At 34.8% G+C, this 15570-nt stretch overlaps 1 protein-coding gene across 1 annotated transcript in view; it reads left to right on the top strand.

Annotated features, from left to right (window-relative positions):
* The window catches only part of LOC150082844 (neural-cadherin-like), a 500869-nt gene that overhangs the window by 200246 nt on the left and 285053 nt on the right, over positions 1 to 15570 (top strand). Inside the window, exon 15 of the mRNA XM_090377625.1 lies at positions 12635 to 12778. Coding sequence (XP_090233751.1) covers positions 12635 to 12778 — 144 coding nt within the window. The remainder of the gene's footprint in view (positions 1 to 12634; positions 12779 to 15570) is intronic.

Genomic DNA, 15570 nt, shown 5'->3' with positions numbered 1-15570 from the left:
GCGTGTAAATGCAGAATAGTAATGAATGATCTTGACTTCCATTTAGAAATTTTCTCTACTGTAGGAAAGTTCTACCAATATAAAATTTAATGGTCTTAAAAAATTAACAAGGAAGCAGTATAATAACTCTGGGGGGTGGTGTGGGGAAGCAGCTGATATTTTTAAAACTCAGGCAGTCATTTTCCAGTACTCCCAGAAAAAGCCTTGGCAATGAAATATAAGCTGTAAGTGTAATTCTTTGTCAACATTTGTAGTTCTGTGATATAATTATTGTTAAAGAATCACATTTCCAAGCCAGGAAATCCATTTTAATATAGGCAGCAGGACATAGAAACCAGCCAAAATCCTAAACACACTTTTCCTAATAAGTTAATACCCCACAATAATACAGAATTATGCTTCATAAGATAAAAACTATGCTAGTAACTTTAGAAACATCATTGTGACTGTGGTTGTCATGCTGTATCTAGTGTTAACACACATTAATAAATTTTTCATTTCTGTAGACCCCCGTTTCACATATTTGAAATGTATCCAGTGTATTCAGTAGTATCAGATAGTAGGTGTTTGCACAGAAAAATTTACAGTGTAAGAGGTGCTGGATTTTGAAATAACAGATTTGCGAGTCTGTTACTGTAATAGTTTTAAGTTTCTGTTTGTCAAACTTAAAACTACAAAATTAAACTTAATTAAAATTAGCAATAAAAATTGTCAACCCAATAAAAAGGATTGAAGTGTGCACAGTCAATATCTTGAATTTTGAAATCTCATTCAGTGAGTTTTGTGAATTTGGTGTTTTTCACAGCCAAGAAAATCATAATCTTTGCCATCAGAACAGATGAAATAGGATATAGGTTTAGCATTATGAATGATGTTTTAAAAAAATGAAATTGTCTTATTGTCAAATTATCTAATTTTGATGTTCATAAAAATCATAGGGATGATAAATGGCAACTTTGCTGTAACTCAAAATTATGGTTACAAAAACAGTCTTGAATCTGAAAAGTGAACAGCCAGGTATTAGATTAGATTTAGCAGTTATGGCACACATTCTCGATTGACCTTAGTCATGATGAGCTCAGCATTTTTTTTTTTTTTCTCCCCCCACTGTATGTCAAGAATACAAAAAAAATAAATAAATAAAATTAATAATTTTATGAACTTTGATTTGGATCATTTTGACACAGTCATATGCTCTTAGGAGGAAACTCAGTATGATCAGCAAATGTGACATTTTGTAAATAATGCAAGATGGTCACATTTAAATGTTTCTTACTCGTTTATTCATTACTTAGCATGAAAATTTATAACAAACCTTATGAATTTTCATACTCAGATTTGTGAAAAACATTTTTTTCACATGTTCAATATTTCATCCATTTAGATGAACAGGTTCTATTTCACTGTCAGTATCACTGTTTGTATTTACACAGTGAGATGTCTTTGTCAGTTTTATGGAACAGCTGAGCAATTGTGGCTCTGAAGTTCTTGAGTGTAACAACAACTTTTCTTTCAAAAAACCCCACAAGAAAAATTACATAGGTTCAAGTCCAGATGTAAAGGTTTTCAGAAATACATTTGCTGTGATCCAGATAATGTTATGACAATATGTGAGTGGTCTAAGAACTGTGCAAAAAAATTCAACACAACATTAGCTATATGTGGTGTGATACTGTCTTGCATAACCTGTGGGTGTTAACAGGAATCTGAGTTGACAGGGCTAAGTAGGAGAGTTGTTTAGAAGTACATGGCAGCTACTGCTTTAAGTTAACACTTTCATTGAGCATGTATCCAGTTAAACCATGACTTGACAAGGCTACGTACCTACATGGTCACTTTCTTTTTGTGGATACTTTTTCCATTAAGCTGGTGGGGAAATTTTCTTGCCAAAAACTTTGCATTTTGCTTGTTCACAGACCTCGGAGCAATATGGCCTTAGTTGCTGATGCTCCTAAAAACCAAAAATAACAATGTTCACAGACCTGACTAAATGAAAATTTCCTTTTTTATGAAAACTAGGTCTAGGTATTGGTAAATAGTGGCAAAATGATTCAAGGGAGCATGCCTATACAGCATTAGCAAGGGAGAGGAGAACGCTGCACACTTCATTTATAATTTGTCCAGTCCTTTAAAGCAGTATTTCTCAACCTTTTTTTTTTTAATTATCGGCCCCAAAAGGGCTTTTTTAGACAGTTCCTCCCCCCCCCCCCCGAATTTTAAACAAAATACTTTATTTAATGGGATCCCAGAGCCTGATGCTTCTTAGCTAAAAGTTCAATGTTCTGTATGATGTTAGTTTAATTCTAATGTCTGCTCTTGATCATATATGAATTCTGTTTCTTTCCTTTGTTAATATTTTATTTACTGAACTAAAACCACTTTCAACCACATAAGATGTTGGAAAACAAAGCAGCGTTTTTGTTTGCTGATCTCCTTTGCTAAATCTGTGTCCCCCTTCACTTTCTAAAAAACTAATTATCGTATCAAAAAGGTTTACAAATCTTGTTAGACAGTTTCCTTTAGAAAGCCATCTGACTTCTGTATGTAAAAGAAGCCTCACATACTGTTCTTCATTATCAACACAAAATTTTCTGAATAGGCGATCATATTTGCTATGTGACTTTATTTTATCGAAGGTTTTAATAACTATACTGAGAGATTAATAAAGAACTGGGTTAATTTTTTGCAACCAAATGATATTGGTGCACAATGCAGTGTATTGCAAGAACTTTGGGACATACTTCTTTTATGTGGGCAATGAAACTTTTGTCTTGCAACCATGGAGGTAGCACCATCAGTGAAACAGGATACCAAATTTTCCAGTGGTACTAGTTTTTCATCAAACCATGTTTTTACAGCAGAAAAATGGATGCTCCAGTACAGTCAGTTTCTACAGATTTTACAAACATCTCTTCTTGCAATTTACAATCATCATCAAAATAATGAATGTATGCCATTAGAAAGGCCTTATTGTCAGTAATTGTGGATTCATCAATCTGAATAGAAAATTTTCTCATTTTTAGTTTGTCAATTAGCTGCTCTCAAATGTTAACTGACATCTCATTGATTCATCTTCGAATTGAATTGTTGCTGTATGGCAATGCTTTTAAAATACTGGAAGTATTTTGATGCATCACTGTTGAAATTAGTGTCTAATGCGGGTTGTATAACAATCTCAGCAACTGTATGAGCACTACCAGTCTTGCAATGATTTCTGAAAATTTTATACGATGCAATCATTCTATCATAATTTGTTTGTGTGTTCTTCTTAAATAAGGAAGCAAGAGTGTTATGTTGCCCAAAATTCTGTTTTAAATTTTTAAAATATTTGATATGTTTACCAACTTTATCAGGATATTTCCTTTTTAAGTGATCTAAAAGCCTTGATGGTTTCATAGCCCCATTTGAAAAAGAACTATTAATAAGCTGCATAGGCTGTCTTGAGTCGATACTGTACCTATATGTCTCAGGAGAAAAGAAAACCCAATGAGAGAAATTAAATATTAAGGAATAAGATGCCGTCCGGTAGGGTTGAACTTGAGGACCACAAAACCATTGTAATACCCATGATTTTTTTTGCACCCCCCAAAATCCAATTTTCACCCCGTTGAGAATCCCTGCTTTCAAGTTATTCAAATTACCCACTTCCAAAACACCAGTTAAAAGTTTGTGACGATTATCAATTACTGAAAGCAAATTTTCTCATGTCTATCCTGCAGCCATCCTTTTCCAATTTAAATTTATTATCTTGTGTGTGTGTTTCATTCAAAAAAAGAGGAAGTATGCCATCAGCATTTAGCTTATTCATCTTATTTAAAGCCTTAAACACTTCAATCAAGTCTCCTCATTGGTGTAAAAATTTCAGTTTTCAGTTGGTGTAATTTGTATTAACTGAAGTCTTTCTTTATAAGAGTATCCTTTTTTGTGTCTTGTGACTAATCTTGCAGCTCTTCTCTGCACCTGTTCCATCAGATCTACACTTTCCCTAAAATGTGGTTTTCAAACTTATATGCAGCACCAAAGAAAGAAGTCCAACACCAAATGCCAAAAGTCTCCACTAATAACATTATTTCAGGCAGCACTGTCTAATAATTAACAACTCACTAGCTAGAAGAAAACTTCCTATAATTCAGTCTAAACCTTTCCACCCGTAATTTGAATTTACAGCCCCTTGTTCTGGAATCCTTTATAACAGCAAAAATTTCACCTTCATTTATTTTACTATCCCCTCTCAGAGCATTATAAACCTCAATCAAGTCTCCTCTAGGGTGTCTAGTTAACAAGCTCTGTGGCCCACATATTCAAAATCTTTCCTCATACAGATGCACTTTTGATGATCTTAGGCAAGTTACCGATCTTTTGACCCTTCAAAGAAGTGCAGTCTTTTTAGATGCATTATCCATACTTGAACACAATATTCAGGTATATAGTAGGATCATGACCTCTGTCTCTACGAGAAAATAAACAATAATTCATGAATAGGACACCATGGACCTTCTGACTCAGTCTACACTGCTTGGAGAACTTCACATCCACCTATATTGTAACTCCCAAATCCCCTTCCTCTGCTGTTTCCTTAGAAGCTAATGTGCCAATAAAATCATAATCCAATCCTCTGCTGTTCTTAGTTCAACCCCCACCAAGCATATAAGTTATTTTTGGGTTGCTGTTCCCCATGTATAAGACCTTCATTTTGCTGCAGTAAAACATAAGTGGCCAATCTGAAGTCTGAGTTGTACTGAAGAACCCTCTTAATTGTCTTCAGGAGTGAAAATAACTGCTCGCAAAGGTATGTACTACCAAACATAGCTAAGATTCTCGCAGCAAACATGCACATTTCAATAAAATGTCTTGGCAAGTAAGAATAAAAGTCAGAAACACCAACTTCAAACCACAAAACGAAAACTAAAGGGCATGCATAAACCAAGGTGAAAAGAGAATTTTATGATTTTTAGTTTTAAAATGAAATATTATCCATGTTTTATTGTATTTTTATTATTTTGTTGACTATTTCCCAATTAAATTTTAATCTGGGCTCAGGCTGCATTCGAGAGTTGTAGGCCGCATGTGGCCCACGTTTGACACCTCTGCTTTACAGTGTTGGAACTCCTGGATGCTCTAAACCAGGGGTCCCCAAAGTGGTCAATATTGACCTACGGGGTCGATAAACTTCAAGAGGTCAATTGGGGGCCGGTTAAATGTTTTTACTCATATTCATAAATTTCAGGCCAAGTCCAGAAATAGCCAATATTTTAATAATTTAAACTATGAATACTATTTGAGAGATAATCTTGATCAAACCCAATTACTTTCTTTTAGGATGTTTCACATCTGCACCTACTCTAAAATATAAATTGAGCTACAACCCCAATAAGTACAGTGACTGCTACTGTATCTAAGAAAAAATGTCGACAATATTCACAAGAGTATTTGAAATTTGAATTTGTGCCCTTGATTAACAATGAAACAATGCCTGTGTGCCTCTTATGTGAAAATACTTTTCATAAAGATGCCATGAAACCTTTGAAGATGAAAGAGCACATTGGATGGATTCATCCTGATAAGAAAAATGAAGATCTTAAATTTTTTAAGACACTAAAGGAAAAATTCAGAAATTGACCAAATTTAAATAGATTTTTTAAAGCATCTGCTCATTCTGATAATGGAGGACTGAAGGCATCATTCAATATCTCTCTTATTATATCAAAGAAGGGAAAAGCATATACCATTGGTGAGGAGATTATAATACCAGAAATTAAAGGGGTGACTGAAATGATTATGAAGGATTCCTATCCTGTTTTAAAATGCCTGCCATTATTTGCAAATACAGTGCAACGACACATTGATGAGATGGCCGATGATGTGGAAAAAACTGTCTGAGCTTCAGAATTGCAAATTCTCCATGATGAGTGACCTTTCTGCAGTTCAAATATTCTATTGGCCTATGTGAGGTATTATAGCCAAAAAGGTATTATTGGCAAGTTTTTATTTGTGAGGTATATGTATGAAAGTTGATTGAAAATGTAAGACATTTTTACAATGTTTGGAAGAGTATTTTAAGAAAAACAGTGTTTGCCTCAGAAATATAACTGCAGTGGCTACCGATGGTGCACCAGCAATGGTTGGCCATTACAGAGGATTTGCCACCCTTCTCAAAGAAAAGGTTCTGGAAGTACGCACTGTTCATAGTGCATTACATAGACACCATCTTGTAGCATAGCAAAGAAACTCAGCGGTAAGGTGCATGATGCTCTAAAAGTTTGTATCAGATCGATTAATAAAATCAAAGTGCATCCACTTATTTGCCATGTTATGGGGAAAAAAAATGATGGAACATTCAACCAATTGCTTTTGCATACTAAAGTAAGCTGGCTGTCAGGAGGTGATAGCTTGCAAAGACTTGTCGATTTGCATGACTCAACTGTGGAGCTTCTTATGAGCATAGATCCATCACTATGTGATGAGTTGAAAAAATGTGAACCATCTGTTCTATTTCGCAGACCTGTATTCAGAATTTAAATACAAAAATTAAATTGTGCAGGCTTGAATGATGTTACCATCATTCAAGCCTGCACAATTCTGTTAGGGTTCCAAGTCAAGATAGGCCTATATAGATCTTCATTGGTGCTTAGAGATTTTCAGTATTTCTCACAAACTTAAAACAATTGATAGGAGGAGGTAAAAAACTTTCAGATCATCATTTGGAAAGGGGTGCAGATGCGAGAACATCTGCACTTTTGGAGATATACAGGGATATTTATGTGTTGTTGTTGTTGCTGACCCCAGGGTTCTCCCCATTAGCTACTATTATACTTGTGTTGAAGCCTATGCCAAAATTGGCCATTTGTATGTAGTGTGTTGTGATGTGTTCTGTTGTTGGCCCGTACCTGGCTCTTATCATGTGGGAAGCAGCAACATCTTGTCACCATGTCCCCATCCCTGCCTTGGGAGATATACATAGACCATCTTTTGGAGATATGCATAGAGCATCTTGAAAAATTAAGAGAAGCTTTAAAATATGTTTCAAGGACCTGAAGGAAATGAATGTACCTGATTGGATCATTACCCCATTTGAAATAAATATAGAAAATGAGTTGAACAAGGTTACTTAAACAACGAATCCATTGAAATGTATGTTGACATAGAAGCTAAATCTTTATTTAATAATAAAATTATCAACAATTATTGGAAGAATATAAACATTAAAAAAATATCCCAAACTTTCTGCAGCTGTTGAGCCATTTTTACTTGCATTTCCAAGCACTTACATGGTCGAAGCAGGTTTTAGTCACACAAATGGCATTTTAACAAAAGAGAGGAAGTGACTAAACTTAGAAGAGCATGGTGAGTTATGATTAAAACTCACAAACCTCAAACCCAATATTAAAGAGCTTATTAAAACCCATCAGCCACATCCTTCACAATAATGATGTTAAATATAATATTTAATATGATATATAAAATTCAATAAAGAACATGTTCATTTATTTTTAATGTTTTATTTTTACACAGAGGAATTCAGAAAGAAACAAAATAAATAAAAAAAAAAAAAAAAAAAGAGTTCAGAAAAAAATCAAAGACTTCAAATGTTAATTTTAAATGATATATACAGCAAACCCTCGATTTAATGGACCCTGATGTAACGGATTTCGGATTTAACGGACCGGACAAATAACAATACAGTAATGTACATATTAATCTCGACCATATTATTTTTTTTAGGTTGTGCAAAACTTCAGTGTTATTAATTAAAAATTAATAATTACCTATTTCCATTATTGTTTTGATAATTAGCTACTTTTATTTTTATAATCAAATTCAGGAAATTGTGTTGTATTCTTTCTGAAAATGTGTTCAAATAGCTGTTTTCCTAGATAACAGATAAGAGCAGGCAATGACTTGGGACACAACTGCAGGTCTACGGACTCACTTTGTTTCGGTCTCAGTCTGCCTCAAGCTGTCGTGCGGTCAGGTTGTATACAGAGCATTTCTGTGATTTCTGAATTGTGACTTTATTTATTAAATAATTTTGCAATCATTACAATTTAAAATGGCATTAAGTAATAGAGGAATTAAAAGAAAGCATGTGAACTTAAATGTGGCACAGAAATTAGAGCTAATTGAGAAATTAGAACAAGGCGTCTTAGTAGCATGTGTTTGTGAAATTTATGGCATAAAAAAAGTTTCTGGTATCCGTAAATCAAAGGCCAAATTGTAGCATAATTTTATATTGTACAGTATAGTATGTACTGTATATTATATTAAAGCTTTTTTTTACATTAAGAACAATAAAAAAATTAGAGCTAATTGAGAAATTAGAACAAGGCGTCTTAGTAGCATGTGTTTGTGAAATTTATGGCATAAAAAAAGTTTCTGATATCCGTAAATCAAAGGCCAAATTGTAGCATAATTTTATATTGTACGGTATAGTATGTACTGTATATTATATTAAAGCTTTTTTTTACATTAAGAACAACAAAAAAAATGCCCCCCCCCCCCCCCGGGTTACATTCGATTTAATGGACACCCCTTCTCCCCTGTTATTCCGTTAAATCGAGAGTTTACTGTACATCAAATCAGACCCATTTATAGCTTCATTAAATGTTTCTAACATTTTTCAATATAAATTAAGAAACGCATCCTCTTCACTGCCATTAAACTCAGAAACAGTCCTTAAAATATTGTTATTTTGTTATTAAATGGTTGGGGGTCTATGAAGTATAAAGGATTTCATTAAGGGGTTGCGACTCCAAAAAGTTTGGGGATGCCTGCTAACAAATGGGGCATCAGGACCTGATGAGATTTATTACTTCATGTTACAATGCCAAGACAAAAAGGCAAACTCCCTATTGTTTTTTCTGAATCAGATCTCAGAAAGCTGATATCCTAGCTCATGATGTCATTTAATAGTGCTAGCTTTTCCTAAAGCTGGAAAAATTCAGACAAATCCATGCAACTGTAGACTGATATCCCTTACCATTTACTTTGGCACAAGTAAATGGTAATGGTAAATGGTTAGAAAAGATAATACACAATAGACTTGCACTATACCTAGAATCCCACTCAATCATAAATTGTAATAAAAAAAACTGAGTGTAACATATGGAATGCCTTTATCTGAAAAGAACATTATCATGGTATGCCTGGATATTGAAAAAGCATTTGACACCACTTGCCACTATGATGTGCTTCAAGGTCTGTATACCACGGGGCTCTGAGGCTGACTCCCGATGATCATGGAGAGTTTCTTTAATAGTAGAACTATCAAATGAGTTATTGCAATGTTGTTTTCCAGTCTGCTATCCCAAGAAATGGTGTACCACAGGGATGTGCTCAGGACTACATTCTTTGCTATTAGAAAAACCATCTAGTGCAGAACATTCTGGGTAACGTAGACATATTATTATGCTGATGGCCTTGCAATATCTTTCCATTTGCAGGATATGCATTTCATTGAAAGAGAGCTACAGCTCACAATAAACAAAATAGTGTCGTGGACTTCATGTAATGGTTACAAAAACTATAGCCATTCACTTTTGCAAAAAAAGCATCAACTACATTCAGATCCCAAATTCACTGGCAACTCAACTTATACCACTTAACAACAGTATCCTCTATTCTTGGGCATAAAATTTGACACCAAACTTCCATTCCTGAAATGTATACAACAAATATGAACTCTGTATGAAAAAGCTGAACATATTTAGTCATCTCATCCATGACATGGATGAGATGACATGGGGTGATGAGTCTGCTTGCTATACTCTCATCCACCTATACCAAGCTTTGATCACATCTAGATTAGATATGGAGTCCCAGTGTATGACTCTGCTCAATAAACTCTGTTAGCATATCAGAGCATACATCTGTTAGCATACACATTGCACAAACTCAAAAAATTAGAGCATAAATTGGTAAATCCTAGAATTTACCAGTTGCATTGATAAAAGTGAACTATTTGCTGAACAAATTTGAGTAGTTTTTGGCATTAGAGGCAAGTTACTGCCACAGATAAATGGATGGTTGAGTGGGAGAAGACAGTTGTTATCAACGGGCACTGCTCTTTTTGGATTGTTATTAGTGGAATTCCAGAGGGTTCAGCACTGGGCCCATTGTTTTCATTATTTGTTAATGATATTGATGAAGGCACATTTGGCTTAATATTAGTCTTAAGTTTGCAGATGATACAAAGGTGGCAGTGCGGTTAATGACAGTAATCAGGATTTGCTACTGCAACAAGATCTACAAAAATTAGGCAGATGGGCTGAGAAGTCGCAGTTGAAGGTTAATATTGGCAAATACCAATATTAACCTTAAACTTACCAACCACATTCATTCTGTATTGTCTTCAGTGTATTACATTGTGTGCTGTGGAGAATGAAAAAGACCTGGGGGTAATTATAAAGTCAGACATGGTTCTGTAAGCATTGCAGATAGGCTACTAGCATAGCCCACAGGATTTTTTTCAATGATGTACGGGTATTTTGCCAGGTGAGATCAGGCAGTGGTTAGGCTGCATCTTGAGTACTGCATACAGTTCTAGAGGCTTCATTTAGGAAAGGACGTGAATCTGTTGGGATGGGTACAGAGAACAGCAACAAAATTAGTGAGGGGAACAAAAGGGTGCTCATACCAGGAAAGGCTTCAGTTCTGAAATTTGCTGTACCTGGAGACAGGCAACTGGGAGGAGATCTCACTGTACTTAAGGCTTTGAATGGATTGAGTAAGTTCGGTCCTGATAGTATCCCTCCACTTGCTCAGACTACACACGAGGGGGCATAAATTCAAATTGAGGGATGATGGTTGCAGGATAGATTCAGAAATTTTCCTTCAGCCAGCGGGTAATTGAGTTTTGGAATGAACTTCCCTCTAGTGTTGTGGAAGTGGGTAGTTTGAATGAATTCAAGGAAGAACTAGACAAACTAGTAGAAAGGCTGGTCAAAGTGATTGAAATTTATTTTTTTTGGTTGATGCTGTATAATCATTGCATCGATTGCCACTACTAATAGTAATATCAACACTTTTACTGGCCTCATAAGATAAATACTAGAATTTGCAAGTTTGTTTTGGTAAAAGGATGATGTTGATTTTTAAAACCCAACAATTTAAAAATAAGTAATTTTTTCTTCTTTTTAGGTAAGTTGTGTTCACAAACTTTAGTGAAAAGCCAATGTGATAATTGCATTTGCAGATTCTTTTCCATAATCTGACTTCAGTACTATATATTAGGTGCCCTGAATGAAGTGAATATGTTACCCAGACAACCTCGTGAGAATAGCAGATATATATCCCCCCATGTCCTTTATTTAAAAGTCAAAATTAAATAATTTAACAGCATAAAAAAGGAAACTAGGATAATTCCCTGCTTCATTCAGTTTACTGATTTTTAAACAAGGGAATGGCAGGAGATGTTTGCTGTTCCCACTAGGTTGTCTTTGTCTTGAGTTCCCCAATTTCATTCACTATATTCCAAGTATAATGAATATCCCTTCCTTGCTCATGTTTAAAAATTAGAAAAGCGAATGAAACAGGAAATTTTCAGTGATTCCCTTTTCATGCTGTTTTTTTTTTTTTTTTTTTTTCTTTTCTAGTTTTTAGACAAAGGTATCTGCTATCCTCACAAGGTTGTATGGTAACATATTCAGTATATTCTAAATATAACAAATATCTTTCCCTTTGCCCTTGTTTAAAATTTAGAAATGAGATAATTGATCAGAGCATAAAAGAAAGTGATGATAATTTCCTACTTCATTCATTTTTTGACTTTTTTTAAACAAGCATTTAAGGGAGATATTTTTCTTATCCCCACAAAACTTCTTGAGTAACATAATCATCATATTTGGAGTGCCTAAAATACAGTACTTCAGTCATAATGGAATAGAATTCTTAATTTGAAGAAAAGATGCACAAATGCAATTATCAAACTATATAGGAGTTACTGTATCAAAGTGGTCAAAATTATAAGGTGAAAAATTGGATACTTACCAAATTGCTTTGGTAAAAACTGGAATATCTGGCTTTTCCCAATTCTTATGGCTTCAAAATAAATTCACATCAATATGTATAAAATTTTTATGAATGACTGGTTTATTTTTATTTACACATGCATTGGATTACATTTAATATTAATAGTTTTAGATCTCATTCATGCATGAAGATCAGTTTTTGATATAAAGTCTTAGAGTGGTTATTTGCTGTTTGGTTGTATTGTGTATACCAATGTTAATCAACTGGTTCTATAGCATTGCCCAGATGTTGAATGAAATGTTCCACCACTTATCTAAATTTCAGTGTTTTAATGCACATTAAAAAGAAAATATGCTTGGTATAGTTACACTAAAAACAAATTCTTGTGATATAATTGAGTTGTTTTCTTTCTAGTCAATGAAGACAAAGGTTGTTTTTTTTTTTTTTAATTTTTTTATTTTATTGAAAGCGAATAAAGTGAAGTTTATGTAGATTTGGTGATGGGTGAGTATAGAACACCATACATGCTGCGTTCTTTCTGAATATTCAATTATTCAAAAAAAAAAAAAAAAAAGGTTAAATCATTAGTATATAGGAACTGTTTGTTTTACTTACAAGTGTTCAGTAGTATGATACATGTAGTACATTTATCACTGTTTATTTTCAGTTACAAAGTATATACGCATTGGTATTGGTGATAAAAACGATAACCCTCCCTACTTTGATCAGTCTATTTATGAGGCTGAAGTCAATGAAGATGAAGACATCCAGCACACTGTTATCACAGTTGTTGCCAAAGACAAGGATGAATGTATGTACCTTTTTTGTGCATTACTTTCATTTTATTATATTATTTATATTTAGTTTTATATAAGCAAAATCAGCATAGTATTATTTATAGGTCATTGGAATTGGACCAAATTGCATTGTATAGGATTTTGAATCATGCAAGAAAGTGAAAAAATGAAGTGATGATTCAGGGCTTGGGGTGGGGAGAAGGACTGGTAGCACGTGGGGAGCCTCTCCTAAATTATGGCATACCGCTGTTTCATGTATTTGTACATAAGTTATACGGTGAAGTATAAATTTTTTTCCTGGTGTTGGTTTTATATAGAATTGGATCACTTGAAGTTGCTTTAGCTGATTTAAAATAAAAATTGTATAAACAAATCGTGTTGTGTGTGTGTGTGTGTGTGTGTGTGTGTGTGTGTGCGCGCGCACACACACACACACACACACACACACACACACACACAGTTTTCATGGATTTATTATTTGTTTAATTATGATTTAAAGGAAATTAAAAACTGTTCACCATCTGTTAGAGTTTTAAATGTTTGAAGTGAATCGCAACAATTTACACTTAATACTTTGGTGATGTTTTGAGGATCAACCTGAACCCCATTATGAGACCCGAATTCTGAAAGAGAGAATGCTTGATGTAGACTGGGATATGGTGCAGTCTCTTTCAAGCATTCTCTCTCCAGCATTCAGACCTGATGACTGGTTTCAGTTCAGCCTTGAAACATCACCAAAGTATTAAGTGTAATTTGATGTGATTCACTTCAGTAAACATTTAAAACTGTATCATGTAGTGTAACAGTGTGTATTAAATTTATATTTTGGTGGCATGTTTTGGAAGCTTTACTGACACGATGAAGAGGGAAATATAACCTGAGGAATTTGTGCCACTCATAAGTGTGTTTTGAAGAGATATGTTTTAGCTGTGGTCACCTAGACTTTTGATCAATGGTAAGAAAATAATGAATACTTAGAATGGGGTCACTGAAGTTTTTTTTTTTTTTAATGAAAACTCCAAGCACGAGAGGTATTAAAACCTATAGTACTTAGTACCGTGCTTGGGTTGGAGGTTGAGAAGATGAAGGAAGATATTTGTTGACATTAGACTTGATCTTCTGTACACTGTAATTTTCAGGAAAAACGTGTGAAGGAAGGTTGTTCCAGAAAACGGCAGTTGAATGAATAAACAAGGAAGTTGAAAAGTTGGTTCTCTGAGTTTGAAGTTGGACAGTAAATGGATGTTGGCTGGTGGTGGCACGTGTTCGGACTGTTTTGAAAGAGAGACCGGGAATTATAGCACCCAATTCAGAAGAAAAGTGCCTATGGAAGTATTTGTAGAAAAGACATGCAGCAGAAACACTTTCTGCTGCATGCCTTTTCTAACAGAGTTTCTAAAATGCCTCTCTAACAGAGTCTTTCCACTCTGTCTCATAGACAGAGAGTAGAGCGACTCTGTTAGAGATGAGTCATTAATTAACCTAACTGCCCTCTTCTGAATGGAATCTAGAAGCCTGATAGAAGTTTTGAGAGCACCGCCCCAAATGTAGGAACAATATTCCATGGTAGGGCAGATTTGCAATTTGTACAGAGTGAACAGCTGTTTGGAAGAAAAGTAACGCTGAGAGCAAAAGAGAAAACCAAGATTTTTAGAAGCAGAGGAAGTAATATTTGTAATGTACTTTTGCCAAGAGAGATTAGAAGTCAGGGTAATCACCAAAGATAAGCTGAAAATCCTTTTTGCGAGATATAAGACAAGACTGAGTTTTAGAAGGATTGAAATCAACTAAGTTGTCTTTGCCCCACTGGAGAATTACCGAGAGATCGGCATTTAAGGAATTGGTAGCAGATATTCAAGAAGTTGAAACTGATTGAGCAGGACAAGGTTTCTGAAAATGGAAAGTGGAATGCAATGTGCTATCGTCGGCAAAACTATGGATAGGATTTCCAGTCAGTGGAAGGTCATTAATATAAAAGAGGAAAATATTGGGGAAAAGAACTGAACCTTAGGGGACACCAGCATTAATGGAGAAGTTAGAATAGAGAAAGCCATCTACCATCACTTTCAGTGAGCAACCAGAGAGAAAACTGGATAACAAATTACTAAAAACAGTTGGAAAACCATAAGATGGAAGCTTGTTTAGAAGAGCTTTATGCCAAACACGATCAAAAGCATTTGAGGTGTCAAGAGCAACTACTTGTGTTTCGCCGAACCTTTCCATTGAATTAGTCCATAAATGGGTAACATAAGCCAGAATATCACCGATGGATCGACACTGACGGAATCCATACTGGCTATCGTTGATCAGACGGAAGGTTTCTAGGTAGTTTAAGAGTTGGCGGTTAATTGATTTCTCCATTACTTTAGAAAGAGTAGAAGTAATTGCAATGGGACGATAATTGGAAGAGAGGGATTCATCACCCTTTTTAGGAACTGGCTGGATATGAGCAAATTTCCAAGCAGAAAGAAAAACACCTTTGGAATAAGAAAGTGAAAAAAGCAGAAAAGAACAAGAGTAAGTTGAGGAGCAGAGGTTTTGAGAACAAGTGGAGAAATACCATCAGGACCTGGAGCTTTCTTAGCATCAAGATTCATCAAAATCCTTTTGACAGAAGGCTACAGGAGGCATTGAATAGAGCATGTTGTGAATGGTGGAGGTGTTTAACCAAATTATTAATACATGAGTTGGAAGAAAAATGGGATTCTAGCAGGTCCACTTTATCCTTGGCTGAAGTGACAATATAACAGAGGTGGGAGCAGAGATGGGCAAAAGTTGCGGCCAATAGCTTTGGCAAGAGACCAGA

This window comes from Mastigoproctus giganteus, chromosome 7 (genome assembly GCF_048544385.1).
Source record: "Mastigoproctus giganteus isolate SK-2022 chromosome 7, ASM4854438v1, whole genome shotgun sequence".
Taxonomy (NCBI): domain Eukaryota; kingdom Metazoa; phylum Arthropoda; class Arachnida; order Uropygi; family Thelyphonidae; genus Mastigoproctus; species Mastigoproctus giganteus.
This window is presented reverse-complemented; position numbering and strand designations above follow the sequence as displayed.